This window comes from Besnoitia besnoiti, chromosome VI, assembly GCF_002563875.1.
Source record: "Besnoitia besnoiti strain Bb-Ger1 chromosome VI, whole genome shotgun sequence".
Classification (NCBI taxonomy): Eukaryota; Apicomplexa; class Conoidasida; order Eucoccidiorida; family Sarcocystidae; genus Besnoitia; species Besnoitia besnoiti.
The window spans coordinates 1,790,874-1,806,335 of record NC_042361.1 but is presented as its reverse complement, the minus strand read 5'-3'; the positions used below and the strand labels follow the sequence as shown (position 1 = coordinate 1,806,335).

The window sequence follows — 15,462 nt, the reverse complement described above, 5'->3', positions numbered from 1 at the left end:
ATCCAACTCGCTCCTAGTGCATACGCCTCTCTATGAGAATGGCGAAACCCCGCGCACGACACAGCGGCACGACGGTCCTGCTCCACAGGCTGCGTTATGCATATGATTGTCGAGAACTGGCGTTTGCTTCGGACTCGTTTTTTATCATACCGAAAGGCATCTGACGTAATGTAGGTGAAAGCTCTATTTCTTGGCTCAAAACCGAGGCTGCAGCTCACGCTAACACGTCTTCCGAAATCGTTTTCGACCCGTAGTTCGTACCAAGTAGGTTTAGTATTTCTCCGCGTTCACCTGAACAACGGCACATGTGTTTGGCGTGACTTTGGCGTTGTGCGTGAATTCCGTTGCCATGATTGCTTGTTGGATGAGCGCCCGGCGTCCACAGTTGGGGCGACTGGTGCGACAGGGGCGCAGGTTCCTCAGTTCCCAAAGTGAATCACAATGTGATGGTATGGAAGAGTCACCGTCTACAATGTAGTTTCGGGCAAATCCGAACAAGGCTCCGATAAACATAGCCATTTCTCCGCACGGATTTTGCCTGTTCGACTCCCAGGATTCATAAGGGGCGCGACTGTGTCCGGACCGGTCAGCAGAATACTAAAGATGTTTGTTCAGTCACTGGTTCATCGCCAGCAGCCTTCCGCCTTCTTCGTGCAGACTTTCCCTCGCAGATCCACTCGGACGGAGGAGGGAACCTTTCTCAAGTAACTGGACTGTACACTGCCGAACTTACCACGTTTCACGAATGCAATCGGTGAAACTTGTTTCATTTTGATTAATGGAGTTTCATGTTGGATCGCCTCCGCTTGTGTGGTAGTACGAGTGTACGGTCGATAACGGCAATGCAATCCACAGCGCGCCAACACGCGGAGATGCATCATACGAGAGCTACGCTACAACGCGCGAAGCAGACTTTGTACTGGCAGTCTGCAAACGGGATCTGGTTGCTAAGGCTCCGTACAGCATCCCTATAGAAAAGCACCAACTAGTTTCGATTCGACGCGTCAAAGCATCAGTGGAGGGGGAGCTACGGTAGAGACATCTACCGATATAAACCAGGAAAATCCCACTGCTTCATGTAGATCAATTGTCTTGTCCGGTGCTGGCGGAGTTGCATCGTTTAGCTGCGTGTGCGGAAGTTGAGCCGTGGAACTCAAAATCTAATTTAAAGATTTTTCCTGGCTGCTGGCGCGCGTTACGTGGTCTTTACGTGTTTCTTTCTACGCGTAGCGCCGTGCGCTGTAACGTCGAACGGAAGGTCGCTAGCTGTTTGGCTCCAGTGCTCACCTACGGCAGCCAGAAAGCCCGTGGCTGCACGCGCAGGCACGCGCTGCGAGTTTTCTACGGGGCCTGTTGGACTGCCGCACAAGACAAACGGTTGGGATCGGGGATCTCGGAAATTCCGTTGTGTCGCTCTTCTACGCAAAACGGGCTCATTTCCTGTTTTTCTACCTGCAGATTTCTTGCAACGCGTCATTCGCGCTGTCTTGTTGGAGTTCCTACCACTGTCTCCTACCGCACAGACGCGCTGAGCGCTGGAGAGCGAAAGCGCAACCCGTGGACGAGCCTGTGGTGCACTCGCAGCTTGCAACATCGGCAGCCCAGCAGTGGAAGGCACATTGTGCAGGACTTTGTCTCATTTCTTCTTGCCTCGCTAGTGGCAACTGTTTTCCAGAATCGGGTAGCCTCCCACGCTTTTTTTCTGATATCTCTTTACGTAGGAAACAATCCTTTCCCGTCGACAACATGTATTTCACCTACGTCGTCCGTCCTGGTGAGGCGCCGGAAGGGCGCGGCCCGCAGTTGGAGCCGTTCTGGAACTTCATGGTGAACTACAACCTGCGATTTGGCCTGCTCCTTCAGTTGGCGGCGTACGTGGGCTTGTTGCTCACCATTTCTGCTGGCGGCAACGACTCTCTCACGCTGCTCAGCTTTTTCCGCGCCAGCCCCGAGGCCGTCGGGCAGAGCCCTGTCTGGACTGTCCAGATCTGCTGCGGTCTGTTCATCCTCGGCTCCCTGATGACCATGGCCTTCCAGTCTCTTGTCGATGACGACAGCAGGTACAATTTTGATGCGGGAACGGAGCGAATTTGCTCTGCTTCTGCAACCGGCACTCTGCCTGAAGACTGCACTCCTTGCTCCACTGGCTGCGACCCGGTGACATACAGGCACAGATGCGCGAACTAGAGCACATCTTTCATCGAAACGTAGAATGCGCCTGTTTCAGAAGTCGCTCACCTTTGCCAGAGAACTCTTTGGAGCTTCCTCTAGCCCTAAACTACTCTGCTCTGCCGACTCTGTCTCCTGTTCGAACCGCTTCCTGCCTCGATGGGCTACTGCGAACGCCTGAGACAACCGCTCTTCTTCGAATACTCTCGTGTCCTGCCACTGTGTAATTTTCTTTCCAGCATCAAACAGTCACGCGGCTACCGCTCCGGCACCAAGTTCCTCCAGTTCGGCTCTTCCCTCGGTAAGTCTCCCCGTAATGTTTCACCGTAGCCCCTAATGATTCACCGGCTTTGTCGCCTCGACGAACGGTTGGACATCCGCGCTATGATGGTGACAGTCGCACAACTTCGGTACAAACTCTTGACAGTCTGCTCCATCCCTCTAGCTGTATGTTTTCTCGCTGTGCTGCAACTCTGTCAAGTCGAACCTGCCGCGATGACTATTGCTCTCGGCCTCTGACTCTCTCCGCCTCGGCGCATCCTGCAAGCGGTTCATATACGATAGTGTATGGTTCTCTATGTCCGCTCCCTTGTTATCTCAGCTGTCTTTGGGTGGATCCTGACTCTGCTGGTGTTCTACGCTGCGAACTACTACTTCGACGACCCGTGGATGCAGAAGCAGCTCGGCGCCGGTTCCACGTGGATCACTTTCTTCACTGCTCGCCTCTGCGACGCTTTCTCGTTGGTGTTCCTGGGTGCGGCAACTTTTTTCCTTGAGGTCTACCACTCCGAAGGTGCGGGTGAAGCCTGGGGCTGGTTCTGTGCCATCTGCTTCAAGCTCACTGCCCTCACAGGTAAGACGCGAGGTGTCACAGGATCTCCACATGGCTCAGTCTGTTCGGCGTTTCTCATTGGTGGATTTATTCTCGCCGCAGAGTTGTTGCCCTGGCCTGGTGACACACAGAGTGTTTTGGCCGCCCTAATCGTGGCTCGAGCTTGGAACCCAGTCGCGTGTGACGCGGGCCGTGAGATCGATATTACGCTGCCGGGAGTGAGAGAGGTATGCCTTTGCTCTGCTCGTGTTCTGCTTACCACTGTTGTGCGGCTCGGCGTGTTGGGCACTGTCTCAGAGGTCATTGGCTTGACCGCCTTCGGCTCAGAGAACTTCAAGGTCGTCGATGCCATCTTCACCATCATGCTCGGTGTCTCTCTCTCTCTGGGTCTCGTCTGGGCTCTCATCTTCGAGCCTGTCTCCCACCGCTTTGACGTCAAGTCGACTCAGTCGGCTATGAGAAACGAGTACTACAAGTCCCGCAACGCCATGGCGTACTACGGACCTGCTGTCGTGAACGCTGACGGTGAAGTCGACATCGCCGCAGCCGCCGAGCAAGCCCAGGCCTGCCTTGCTTGCAGAGGCTAGAAGAGTTGTAGTACCATCTGATGCGGATCATGGTCAGCAAATGGCACAGGCGGGATTGCGCTTTGATCACCGCAGGACAAGGGAACGACGAGACGACGCCACAACAATCTTGCGCAAGGGACAGAAAGCCAACATGTCTTTCTTCATGTCTTCCCGCCCAGTTTTATTGATATGGCGTCTTTTGTATGAAACCCACGACAACGCAGATCCATCTGTGCTGACAGCAGCTTGTGCATGTTTTATAGTTTTTTAAGACTTCGTACTCGAATATACTCATGGTCCAATAAGCTTTTTGTCTCTGTTAGCCACTGAAGAACCTCAGCTCTAATGGCTTTGCGGACCTGATCAGCACCGTATCGGCACAACGCAGGTGCCCCGGCACCACGCCGCCTTGCCGGTGACAGCTTAGCAGCCGCTTCCCAGCGATCAAGCCAGATATGCGATGGAGGCCCAGCAGTCTGTTCATTGTGATGCACAGAGTGCTTTCTAGAACACCTAGGCAGACCTCAAGCGAGTCTCACAGTCGGAATGCTGAAGCCTGTTCGTTATTTCGAGACTTGCTACAAAGCCGGCCCCAGCGAAGGACGGCCTCCACCTGTGACAGCTAACATTCAGTTCACGGTGGAATCAAGTGCCGTTACAGCGCGCGCACGTCCTGTTGGAAGGCTCAGCGTGTAGTGATGTTGCATTATCTCTCGTATCAGTAGTCACGGAGGGGTCACAGGTGGCTTGAACCGATGGTGTTTCTTTTGCGAAACTACCTGTAAGGGAAACTTCTGCCTCGTCGGGCAAAGTCTAATAGGGGCGCTGGAAAGGCCACAAGTACTGAATGAGCACAGCAGCAGGCGTGACAAAGACCGCTGTTCCTCCACCAAAGGCAGGCCAAGCGGTGATGCAGATTACAGCAGGTAATGCTTTTTCTACTGCGACCCAAGAACGTTGCTCCCAAGCGCCGCCTGCATCTAACCCGGTTTCAGTGTCGTTACTTTATAACGCGCAGCCCTGGCCTGTGACACACTGCAACAAGTGCCGCCATCGGGGGGAAAGACGTGACGCCGCAGCGAGGAATTCTGTTAAGAGTTCCTCGCTTGTATGCATTGGAAGGCCTGCTGGCCCTGAAAGAGGTCATACGCATATCCTACAGTGTGGGTTGCGAGGGGAGCTACATGAGATAGAGGCCGTATCTGAGGGATTTTCACTCGGTGCTAGAGCGGAGGTCATACTACAATGTGAATGAGGGAAAGGCGGCGTAGTCTGCAGGCACGCTCGAATCATACGACAAGGCTTTTCCGAAAAACCAGTCTTGAGTGGCATCCAGTCTGATGTAGCTTTTCTGTATTCGGTTTTCACTCGTTACCAAACTGTATGTGTAGGGCTGAAAGTGCTCGCTTCGATGTGTACAAGTAGGATGGTAATGAGAGGTCGACTGGGCGACTATTTATCGTAATGTGTCTTGGACTAGTGGCTGTTAGCATGGGTCATAGTTCCACAAGATCTTACGAGGTGCGGAACCATTCCAACTTGAATTTTGTTGTCCGGATATCCGGGGGGGTGGGGGGGGTGCACCGTGTGACATTGTAGCCGATTTTTCGGGTTTAGAATCAACACCACACTGTTCCAGTTGCAGCCATCTGAAGACAACAGTCCTGGCAAGGCATTTTCTGACATATGGAATAGACATTAGTGGCCATCCTAGGCCATGATGCATCTGCTTTAGCTTGTTTCGCAGCGAGAGTTTTGACGTCGATCTGCCGGCGCCCATACATCATGGGAAGTGCAACTACTAGAGCGGAAGCTCGCGGCCAAACTCCTGACGGAAGCGTCAAAGCGAAGATCAAAACACCATGACAACCGTCTTTGACCACTGGATGCAACCGTTATCCTTGCGAAGTTCCAAGGACCCTGTGCAGAGCGGCTGTGGTGCGAACATAGCACCGGCTGCGAAGGGAAGTGATTAACATACGTTGCTGAATACGTTACAGAAGAGAGTAACCAAAAGAATATAGTTTTGCTCTTGCTTCGTCAGACGGACATCAGGTGCATAGACGCGAGTAGAACTTCGCTATTTCTATGATTCATGAATCCGGTTCGAACGCGGCGAACTACTCTCTCGCAAAGACATACGTCGGACGCCCGCAGGGACACAGGTGCCTTGACATGACAGTACGCCGCAGAGAAAGACTGCCTTAGTCATGGTTAATGATGCTACCGACCGTACTGTCTATCGATGCTTTGTCCTGTATACAATCCGCTGTAGCCAGCTTTTCCCGCTAGAAGGGGGCAGTGCTTGTCACGCTCTCCGTTGCTTTGTACGCTCAATATGCACAACACGAATGAAAACCAATACATTCCGTCTTCCGAGTCTATCAACGCTCTGGAATCGGTTCTCTCTCGGGTTATCATTCTTCTCGAGTACACCCAGTTGTTTCGCTCTCGTCGTGCCTTGCCGTCTGCGGTACGAGCCAACGGACCTCGAACTGTCCTGGAGTCCGACGTTTGTAGCCATTAACTGTATCGGCGTGCGAAATGCATCTTCTCCGATTAAGCGCGGCTCGAGCTGAACACTAAAGACGCTTGGTCAAACCGCTGAAAACTCGAATGGCTGCAGTGAGGTGCCCCCATCTGAAGTGTCGAACTCGGCTTCTGCTACCCGTGCAACTGAAGCAGTTCGCGGCTCGGTACTTCTGCACTTTTCCAGTATTTCTGCACGGCTATTTTAGGAGTCTGTGCCGCTTGTTTTAGCGGAACTGACTTTAATACGTTGGAGGCAGAGACACGATGAGGCGCCGACGATTAAGTGTCGGCTGCTAGCCGCAGTGCCGGGTGGGACTTCGGCGTCCCAGACGCATGCGATGCGTGCCGCGCGCCCGGCGGGGTCTCTCACGTACGCTGCTGCGACAAGACATCGAACCTTCCGCCCTTATCTTGCGGCGAACCGCGCGCTGCTCTTTTCTTGGTCCTGCTTGCACCCGTTCCACGTCTTGGCTTTTCTCGCACGTCTCCGCCTCCATTCCTCGCTGTTAGTTGCATATGATTTCTGGTGCAGTATCGGCAGACAATCACTAGACGCAGACGAGCTGGCTCTCTGCGTGTCCGTGTATCTCCGACATCTAAGCCACCGGCGCTTCGGCTTCCCAGCTTCCCTCCTGGGTTTGTCTTGATCTTTTCACTTGCTCCGTCCTCCAATATATATTGTCTTGGGTAACTTTTTGTAAGACTACTGTCTTTTTTTTGAGAACGCCTCCTCTTTTCGTAGACAACATGTATTTCACCTACGTCGTCCGTCCTGGTGAGGCGCCGGAAGGGCGCGGCCCGCAGTTGGAGCCGTTCTGGAACTTCATGGTGAACTACAACCTGCGATTTGGCCTGCTCCTTCAGTTGGCGGCGTACGTGGGCTTGTTGCTCACCATTTCTGCTGGCGGCAACGACTCTCTCACGCTGCTCAGCTTTTTCCGCGCCAGCCCCGAGGCCGTCGGGCAGAGCCCTGTCTGGGCTGTCCAGATCTGCTGCGGTCTGTTCATCCTCGGCTCCCTGATGACCATGGCCTTCCAGTCTCTTGTCGATGACGACAGCAGGTACAATTTTGATGCGGGAACGGAGCGAATTTGCTCTGCTTCTGCAACCGGCACTCTGCCTGAAGACTGCACCCCTTGCTCCACTGGCTGCGACCCGGTGACATACAGGCACAGATGCGCGAACTAGAGCACATCTTTCATCGAAACGTAGAATGCGCCTGTTTCAGAAGTCGCTCACCTTTGCCAGAGAACTCTTTGGAGCTTCCTCTAGCCCTAAACTACTCTGCTCTGCCGACTCTGTCTCCTGTTCGAACCGCTTCCTGCCTCGATGGGCTACTGCGAACGCCTGAGACAACCGCTCTTCTTCGAATACTCTCGTGTCCTGCCACTGTGTAATTTTCTTTCCAGCATCAAACAGTCACGCGGCTACCGCTCCGGCACCAAGTTCCTCCAGTTCGGCTCTTCCCTCGGTAAGTCTCCCCGTAATGTTTCACCGTAGCCCCTAATGATTCACCGGCTTTGTCGCCTCGACGAACGGTTGGACATCCGCGCTATGATGGTGACAGTCGCACAACTTCGGTACAAACTCTTGACAGTCTGCTCCATCCCTCTAGCTGTATGTTTTCTCGCTGTGCTGCAACTCTGTCAAGTCGAACCTGCCGCGATGACTATTGCTCTCGGCCTCTGACTCTCTCCGCCTCGGCGCATCCTGCAAGCGGTTCATATACGATAGTGTATGGTTCTCTATGTCCGCTCCCTTGTTATCTCAGCTGTCTTTGGGTGGATCCTGACTCTGCTGGTGTTCTACGCTGCGAACTACTACTTCGACGACCCGTGGATGCAGAAGCAGCTCGGCGCCGGTTCCACGTGGATCACTTTCTTCACTGCTCGCCTCTGCGACGCTTTCTCGTTGGTGTTCCTGGGTGCGGCAACTTTTTTCCTTGAGGTCTACCACTCCGAAGGTGCGGGTGAAGCCTGGGGCTGGTTCTGTGCCATCTGCTTCAAGCTCACTGCCCTCACAGGTAAGACGCGAGGTGTCACAGGATCTCCACATGGCTCAGTCTGTTCGGCGTTTCTCATTGGTGGATTTATTCTCGCCGCAGAGTTGTTGCCCTGGCCTGGTGACACACAGAGTGTTTTGGCCGCCCTAATCGTGGCTCGAGCTTGGAACCCAGTCGCGTGTGACGCGGGCCGTGAGATCGATATTACGCTGCCGGGAGTGAGAGAGGTATGCCTTTGCTCTGCTCGTGTTCTGCTTACCACTGTTGTGCGGCTCGGCGTGTTGGGCACTGTCTCAGAGGTCATTGGCTTGACCGCCTTCGGCTCAGAGAACTTCAAGGTCGTCGATGCCATCTTCACCATCATGCTCGGTGTCTCTCTCTCTCTGGGTCTCGTCTGGGCTCTCATCTTCGAGCCTGTCTCCCACCGCTTTGACGTCAAGTCGACTCAGTCGGCTATGAGAAACGAGTACTACAAGTCCCGCAACGCCATGGCGTACTACGGACCTGCTGTCGTGAACGCCGACGGTGAAGTCGACATCGCCGCAGCCGCCGAGCAAGCCCAGGCCTGCCTTGCTTGCAGAGGCTAGAACAGTGCTCACGAATTCGCGTAGAGAAGTGAGGAATGAAAGGGGAGAACGCCGGGACAGGAGAATCGTGGTTGCGTGCGCAGGGATGATGGAGCCGCGTAGGCGCGCAAAGTGAGAGAGACATGCTTGGAATGCCTCTTTCGTCGAGGAAACCGAGGGATAGTCGACGAACACCCCCTTTAACGCAGAGGCGGAAGCGAATTCGTGATTATCGAGAGTTAGGAACTTGTGTGTGTATCCGAGCGTACTGGTGTCTACGCCTCGGCGTCTGCCTCTCGAGGAAGCGGCCGCCGACAGATCGCCAGCTGCCAATCGTGTTTCCCTGTCATGCGTCTCTCGTCTGCTTCCGGGAACTTCACCTGCGGGGGGATTGCCCTCAGGAACATGATTTTCTGGTTTTTTCCTTTCGTTTTTTTCGTGGGAGTTCACTTCAAGTTGATCAGAAACTGATTGGCGAAACGATTGAACACGCACTCTAAACTCGATATTCGCCCCTGGTTTCCCGTCGCCACGTTTTCCGGGAGGCTGTAGAGATATGAGCGAGACTTACCAGAAGACACTGTTGCATCTTTTCAGCTGAGAAAAAAGAATCTGCGACACGCTTCCGGTAGCGCGCTCGTGCTGCCTCAAGGACGGCTCCGCTTGCGCAGGCCAAAATCGCGCTGACGATCTACACAGAATCCTTCACGAGTAAATATGCTCGTCCCTTTATCCTATACATGCACGGAGAGTTATCGCAACCAATCTCGATTCTTCTGCACATAGCAGGGTGGCAGACTGGAGAACACGAAATCTGTTTTCTGGAAGAAACTGTGGACGGCTGCACTCGAGTACTTGCGCCGGCGGGGAAGCGTAGCGCCCGCGGCTTGATGGCACGTTCTGTCTAGTTACCGCAGCTAAATCATCCACGCTTCACAACACGCTCATCACTTCAACCCTCAGTGCCTTTTCACTCTCGCTACACAAAACTGCGCCTGGAAAAGTGTGTCGGTCAGTGGCTTCGCGTATAGGTCGCGAGCGGAGCTGCGCCTGTTGAGTGTAGCGCCATATTGTCATGACGCAGGGTGCAGCTGAACAAAGAGCGGGACATTTAAGTTCTAGAGTCTATAGAATTGTCTTTCTGGCGGAACCTTCGTAAGCGTGTGCGTATCTATATATAGATGTATGCTGAAATGAGCAAACTGTAGATTCCTCTGTGGTTCATAACCGTGCTACGTCGTGCCACGTTTCGCGACTTCTTTGCATCAGGAAGAGGTGCACCCTCGGATTCAGGCGCAGCAATACATTCTAGCGTACCCCGTTCACATGAAGATTCTCTACCACGGCTACGTACCAGCCATTCATACGACGCTGCTACGTTGAAGTAGGCGGGTGCGAAAACTACTCAAAGGCGCCTATCACACCGAGGGCATCTTGCGCACCGCGACGCAGCAGCAGACAGGGGATGAGTACCTCTGCATTCAAACACAATGCTAATAGCAAACTTGCCGCAGTGATGTAGCCAAGCATGCATACATACACATCGATATATATGTTCACGTGTGATTCGGCGGCCTATACCTGTTGAGGGCACACTGATGAAGAGGGCTCCGTGCAGCTGCGATTGGCGAAATAGAAAAAGGTGGAGTCGAGCGACTGCTTCCTTCGGTCCTGCCTCGTTTGTGCGCCCACATTCTGCACTCGTATGTAGAACACGAGACGAGATGTTTGTATGTGCGTTTTCTACTGACCTCTTGGGGTCCGTTGCTGCAGACTACGGCGTGTGAAAGGCTAACTCAAGGAAAATAATGCTCGAATGCATTTTTGTGTACTCCATCCGATCCACGACAACTGCGTCTTGATGAAACATGAGGGCTGTGTCACTTCCATCGACCTGCAGAAGATACCCGATGGCACCTCGTTCTTCTCGATTTCCGTTTCATTTTTCCTGCATTTGTGATCGGAGGAGCTAGAATGGGTTTTGCTTTCACGTGGCGTTTGGCACTTCAGCATCGCCGTCCACTTGCATGCCAAAGGGACAAGCCGTGGTCCCGCTACGCCTGACGCGAGAAAACACAGACGACAGCTCCGCGTGAACTGGGCCGCCCCTACATACAATCCCTACTAAAAGCGTCAATTGTGGCAATCCGTAATCTGCTCTGAGGTCTCTGTTTTCTTTTCACACTGGAGCGAGACTTAGGCAATGCCGGTTTGCAGTCTCAGGAGCCCGCTCACCCGCAGCTGCGGCGTGAATGCTTGTGTTCATTCTCTCTTCGCCTTGCCCTCTGAGGCGCGTGGGTTCAGGTCGGCTGCTCCATACGCCTCGGAAGCTCGTTCGCCAACGCCAAATGTGAACACATCGCAGGGAAACCCGTTCATGCACGCCTCCTTGCGAGCTGTATCTACGCAGACATGTATACAGGTATGCACTCACACCTAGACAAGCAGCTGCATATGACCCGCTTGACGGCAAGTCTCGCGACTCACACAGACATGTTCCCGTGTCCGTTCACGGCTTGACAAACGAGCGATTAGCGCGAGCTTGAGCGTGAACCGCGTCGAAAACACACGCCTCTGTACCAACAACACCCGCCCCGGACTCCAGCTCTTCGATGCATACGCACACATGCATTTTTTACATCCTTAAATAAGTAAATCTGCACGCATACATGTGCACTGTGCGCGACCGTCTCGGCGGAGTCCAACGACGATCAAGGGACATCAAAATCGCTTCCGAGAGAAACAACGCATGAAACAGCCCGCCGCCCTCCTTGTGTCCGTCTCCTCTCTCGAGCTTCTTCTTGAACAAACACTACCGACCGATCTGACGCGTATGGGGTCACATGAATCCCGCTCTGGCGCCGGCGAGGGCCTCGTCGCTCTGAGCACCCTGCGTCTCCTCCTCGAAAAAACTACAGAGAAGCTGCGCCTGCGCCATATCGACAGGCTGCTCCTCCCCTCACGTGTGAGAGCTGTCTCCTCCGCTCCCGACTTCACAAGTTTTCTTTTGCGCGGCCGGTCAGGCGCGCCGTGCGATGCCTCCCCGCTCTTCCGCCTTGTCTGCTTCTCCGCCTCAGCAGCTTCCAGCCGTCGCTCCTCCCGAGAACCTGTTTGGAAGCGTGTCGACCGGAAGCTGCGCGAGGTCCTCTGCAGCTTCTCTTCAGCTCTTCTTCGTGTCTCACGCTCTCACAGGGCGCCCAGGACGACGCGACCCCCCCTTCCCCTCCCTGCTGTCCCCGTCCCCCCCGTTTTCGCGTCCGTTTTTCGATTCTGCATTTCACTTTCTCCTCCCTGCCACCCGACTCTGCTGGCGTCGCGGCTGCTGCCGGCCCCCTATTCGAGGCGCGCTAGGATTCCTCGTAGGCCGCAGCCATCCAGCCCGCACGGCGCACGAACTGCCCGCGGAGCCGCGTGCGAATGTCTTTGAAGCTCTCGCCCTCGACCGCGCCCTGCGACCGCGCGCGCCTCCAGAGAGAGACGGCCTTGGCTCGCGCCCACTCGTTCTGAACCTGTAGGAGGCGCTCGACTTCTCCCAGCCTGCGCTTCTCCGTGCGTCTCTTTCCGAAGGCGGCGAACCCGCCCCCTCGCCCATCGCTTGCGACCCCCTCGCCACCCGCCGCGTCGCCACCCGCCGCGTCGCCACCCGCCGCGTCGCCGCCAGCCGCGTCGCCGCGCCCTGCTCCGCGCATCCTCCGTCTCCTCCACAGGCCGCTGCTCAACGACGCCCCCACGTCCTCTACAAACAGCAGCAGCAGCGAGGGCGGCACGCGTTCCCAGCCGGCCCGCCGCGCCAGACTCCGAATATACGGCGCGCAGTACCGGAAGTTCGAAGACGGCCGCGACGGCGGAGCTGCAGCGGCGTCCAGAGACAAAGTAGAGGAAGCAGTCGAGGCTGGTGAGGCAGGCGAAGAAACTGAGGAAACAGGGAGGTCCGAAGAAGATTTAGACGCCGCACAGGCAGGCTGCAGCGGCCCGGAGTAAAATTCCGCCACTGGCGCCCCGGAGGGACTCGCGCGGGGCTTGCCGCCGCCCTCCGGCGGAGCCGCTGGCGGTTTTGAGGGCTTCTCGTCGGCGTCCGCTGCGCCACAGGGCGGCGCAGAGGACGTCGCACCCGGATTTAAACGCGCAGAGCGACGCGGGTGCCCGCGAGAGACTGACGACGACTCGCCAGACCGAGCCGAGGGCGAGGGCGAGGCGGCAGAAGCAGGCGGTGAAGCCGGGCCTCGCGCGGATGCCGCAGCGAGCGAAGAGGACGACGACGCAGAAGAGGAGGACCCAGAAGAAGAGGACGACGAGGCGGAAGACGAACATGCAGCGAGTACACGGCACTGGCGCAGCGGTCGGCGGCTCGCGACAGAGTCCTGAGCATCCGCCGCGCTCCCACGTCTCTCGACTGCTGCGTCTCCGCACTTGTCAGCTTGGGCGTCTGACAAGCGCCGTGCGCGTGGCTTTTCCCGGCCTTCCTTCGCGTTGCCTCCACTGGAGCCTCCACTCGGCTTGACTGCTTCCTTCTCTCCTTCTCGCTTGACGCCTTCCGTTGCACTCTGCGACGTAACCCCCTTCATCGCTTCCCTCTGCTGGCCTTGGCGGCCTCCTGCGGCGCTGCTCCACAGCAGCCGGTAGCTGGGAAGGGCGGAGAAGAGCGGACTCGGTTTCGTCTTCGCGAGCACCGCCTGTCCCTGCTTCCACAGCGCAAGGTTTTCCTTCCGCGCGCGCTCGACTCTGCTCTCTGTCTCCTCTTGCGCGCGGGCGCTGGCCCCCTCGGACTCGTCTCCCTCGCTGCCCAGGCGCCCCGCGGTCTGTGCCCTCTGCTTCTTGCCTCCCCCTCCTCCTCCATCGTCTCGCTCCTCTACTTCGCGCTTCCGCTTGCCTTCTCGCGCTTCATGAACCGCCTCTGCGCCCGTGACCTTGCTGAACTCCCCACTCGGCGGCGGAGTCGCTGGCGCGCTGCCGCTCTCAGACGGCCTTGCGTGTCTCTTGCCGTCGCCTTCCGCTGAAGCCGTGCGCACCTGCTCGTCGCCCTGTGTCCGCGCCTCGTCGGGTGCGCCGGCTGGGCTGTTTCGCGCTACCAACTCCGCGAGTCTCCTGCTCGAGCCGTCCTGTTCATGTACGCGTGCTGAGAAGGCCGCGCTGAGACTCCGGCGGACGTATCCGCGCTTGACGCGCTGCTGCGGAGGCTGCTGCCGCTTCTTGAGCGAAGTGAGGAAACCTAGAAAACTCGAGGGGGACCCCAGAGGCGAGGGCGCGCGAGACGGCGAGGCCAGGGGAGGCGAAAGCAAAGGCGAGTCACACGGGGGGAAAGGAGGCGATGCGACGCGCCTCAGCTGCTGCGCAGGGAGATCTGGACGCAGCGCATCGAGGGGCGACAGCGGCGGACGCGCAATGTGTCCCTGCGCGTCTCGCCCTCTATCGTCGTGACTAGCTTTCTTGCTACGCTTCGGAACGCCTGGGCAGGTCGTGGGCACCCGCGGAAACGGATGACGGGGCACAGGCAACGGCGACGCAGAAGACGAGGAAGAAGAGGACAGAGAGGAGAGCGTCGCACCCATTTCCGCTCGACCTCGGTGTTTTCCTTTGAGTGTTTCGGGTCGTTCGAGCTTGGGTTTTCTCCCGGGTTTCTTCCTTCCGCACCGCCTTGTTTTTCCGCTTTTTTCCGCGGCCGTGGCGAGGCCCGAGCGAGCCGCGCCCTTCTTGAGGTCGCGCTTCCTTCTCCGCAGCGCGATGACTTTCTCCCTCGCGCCTTTGTGTTTTCTGCCTCGCTTTTTCAGCGCCGCCAGCGCAGACGAGAAAGCCTGTTGCACGCCCACGACCGCCTCCGCCCCGGAAGAAGCCGCGGGCTGCCGCGGCTTCTTGCCTTTCTTTCCGGCTGGCGCACGCAAGGCGCTGGGTGAAGCTTTGACGCCCTTCTTCAGCTTTTTTTCGCCTCGATCTCGCTTCCGCTGTGCCATTATATCTCGCGTCTTCGCCTTATCCCTGGTCAAGCGCTGAGACGATGCCTCACGGCTGCGCGACCCGGCGCCGGCGCAAGCTGACCGCGACGCACCGGCGGAAGACGCTTTCTCAGCCGCAGCAGACCTCCCCTGTCTCCGCTTCTTCACGCTCTTTGTCGGGCGCTTCTTCGCCTCCAGTTTGTGGCCTCCGTCGCACTCTCTCGAATCTTCCTCCGTCTGTCTTCGTTTCCCCTTTCTCTTCATCGCCTTCTGGTGTTGCCCGTTCGCAGGAGTCGCCTTCACTTCCCCCCTAGCCAATGCAGTCATGTCAACGACGCGATGAAGCAGAGCGGCCGGGCGACCTGACGGAGCTCGTCAGCTCATCTTCTCCTCTTTGACGCGCAAAACGAAGGCAGAGAAACACCTCGCATCCCGCGAACAGAAGGCGAGGCCAGCGGACGACGCACTCCACGTTTCGGGGATTCACAATCCGCATGCGCGCAAGCCTGCGAGGCACTTCAGCCCGACTTCCGCGCCGACAGAATCTCCCCTAACTCGCGCTTCCAGCTCGCCGTCTGCAACCTATCTACCGCACTTATGTGCCGCTCCGCTCTAGAAGATTCAACTGGCGCTTTCTTCTTCTACTCCGCACTCGTGGGAACCGCAGGCCTCGACAGCTCGACCTCGAGGGCGGAAGACAGAGACTGGAGGCCGCCGCCGGAGAGGAGCTCTGTTCCTACGCCCTTGAGACGAAAAGCGGAGGCTACCAGCGGGACGAGGAAAAGGAATGGCGAAGGAAAGATCGCGATGCACCACAAACCGCAGGCACCGCTCTATATGCACGTGGGCACATGCATCACAG

At 56.7% G+C, this 15,462-nt stretch overlaps 3 protein-coding genes across 3 annotated transcripts; 2 read left to right on the top strand and 1 right to left on the bottom strand.

Moving 5' to 3' along the window:
- Nucleotides 1–1,746: 1,746 nt before the first annotated feature.
- BESB_066660 (GAPM1a) lies at nucleotides 1,747–3,588 on the top strand (the record flags this gene model as incomplete). Its single annotated transcript, XM_029365059.1, has 4 exons — nucleotides 1,747–2,060; nucleotides 2,409–2,470; nucleotides 2,771–3,022; nucleotides 3,299–3,588. The coding sequence occupies 4 exons, from the start codon at nucleotides 1,747–1,749 to the stop codon at nucleotides 3,586–3,588; spliced, it is 918 nt and encodes a 305-aa protein (XP_029218642.1).
- Nucleotides 3,589–6,849: 3,261 nt separating this feature from the next.
- On the top strand, nucleotides 6,850–8,691 carry BESB_066650 (GAPM1a; the record flags this gene model as incomplete). Its single annotated transcript, XM_029365058.1, has 4 exons — nucleotides 6,850–7,163; nucleotides 7,512–7,573; nucleotides 7,874–8,125; nucleotides 8,402–8,691. 4 exons carry the CDS (start codon nucleotides 6,850–6,852, stop codon nucleotides 8,689–8,691), a joined length of 918 nt encoding a protein of 305 aa, XP_029218641.1.
- A 3,326-nt stretch (nucleotides 8,692–12,017) lies between these two features.
- On the bottom strand, nucleotides 12,018–14,927 carry BESB_066640 (uncharacterized protein; the record flags this gene model as incomplete). Its single annotated transcript, XM_029365057.1, has 1 exon — nucleotides 12,018–14,927. One exon carries the CDS (start codon nucleotides 14,925–14,927, stop codon nucleotides 12,018–12,020), a length of 2,910 nt encoding a protein of 969 aa, XP_029218640.1.
- Nucleotides 14,928–15,462: the final 535 nt, after the last annotated feature.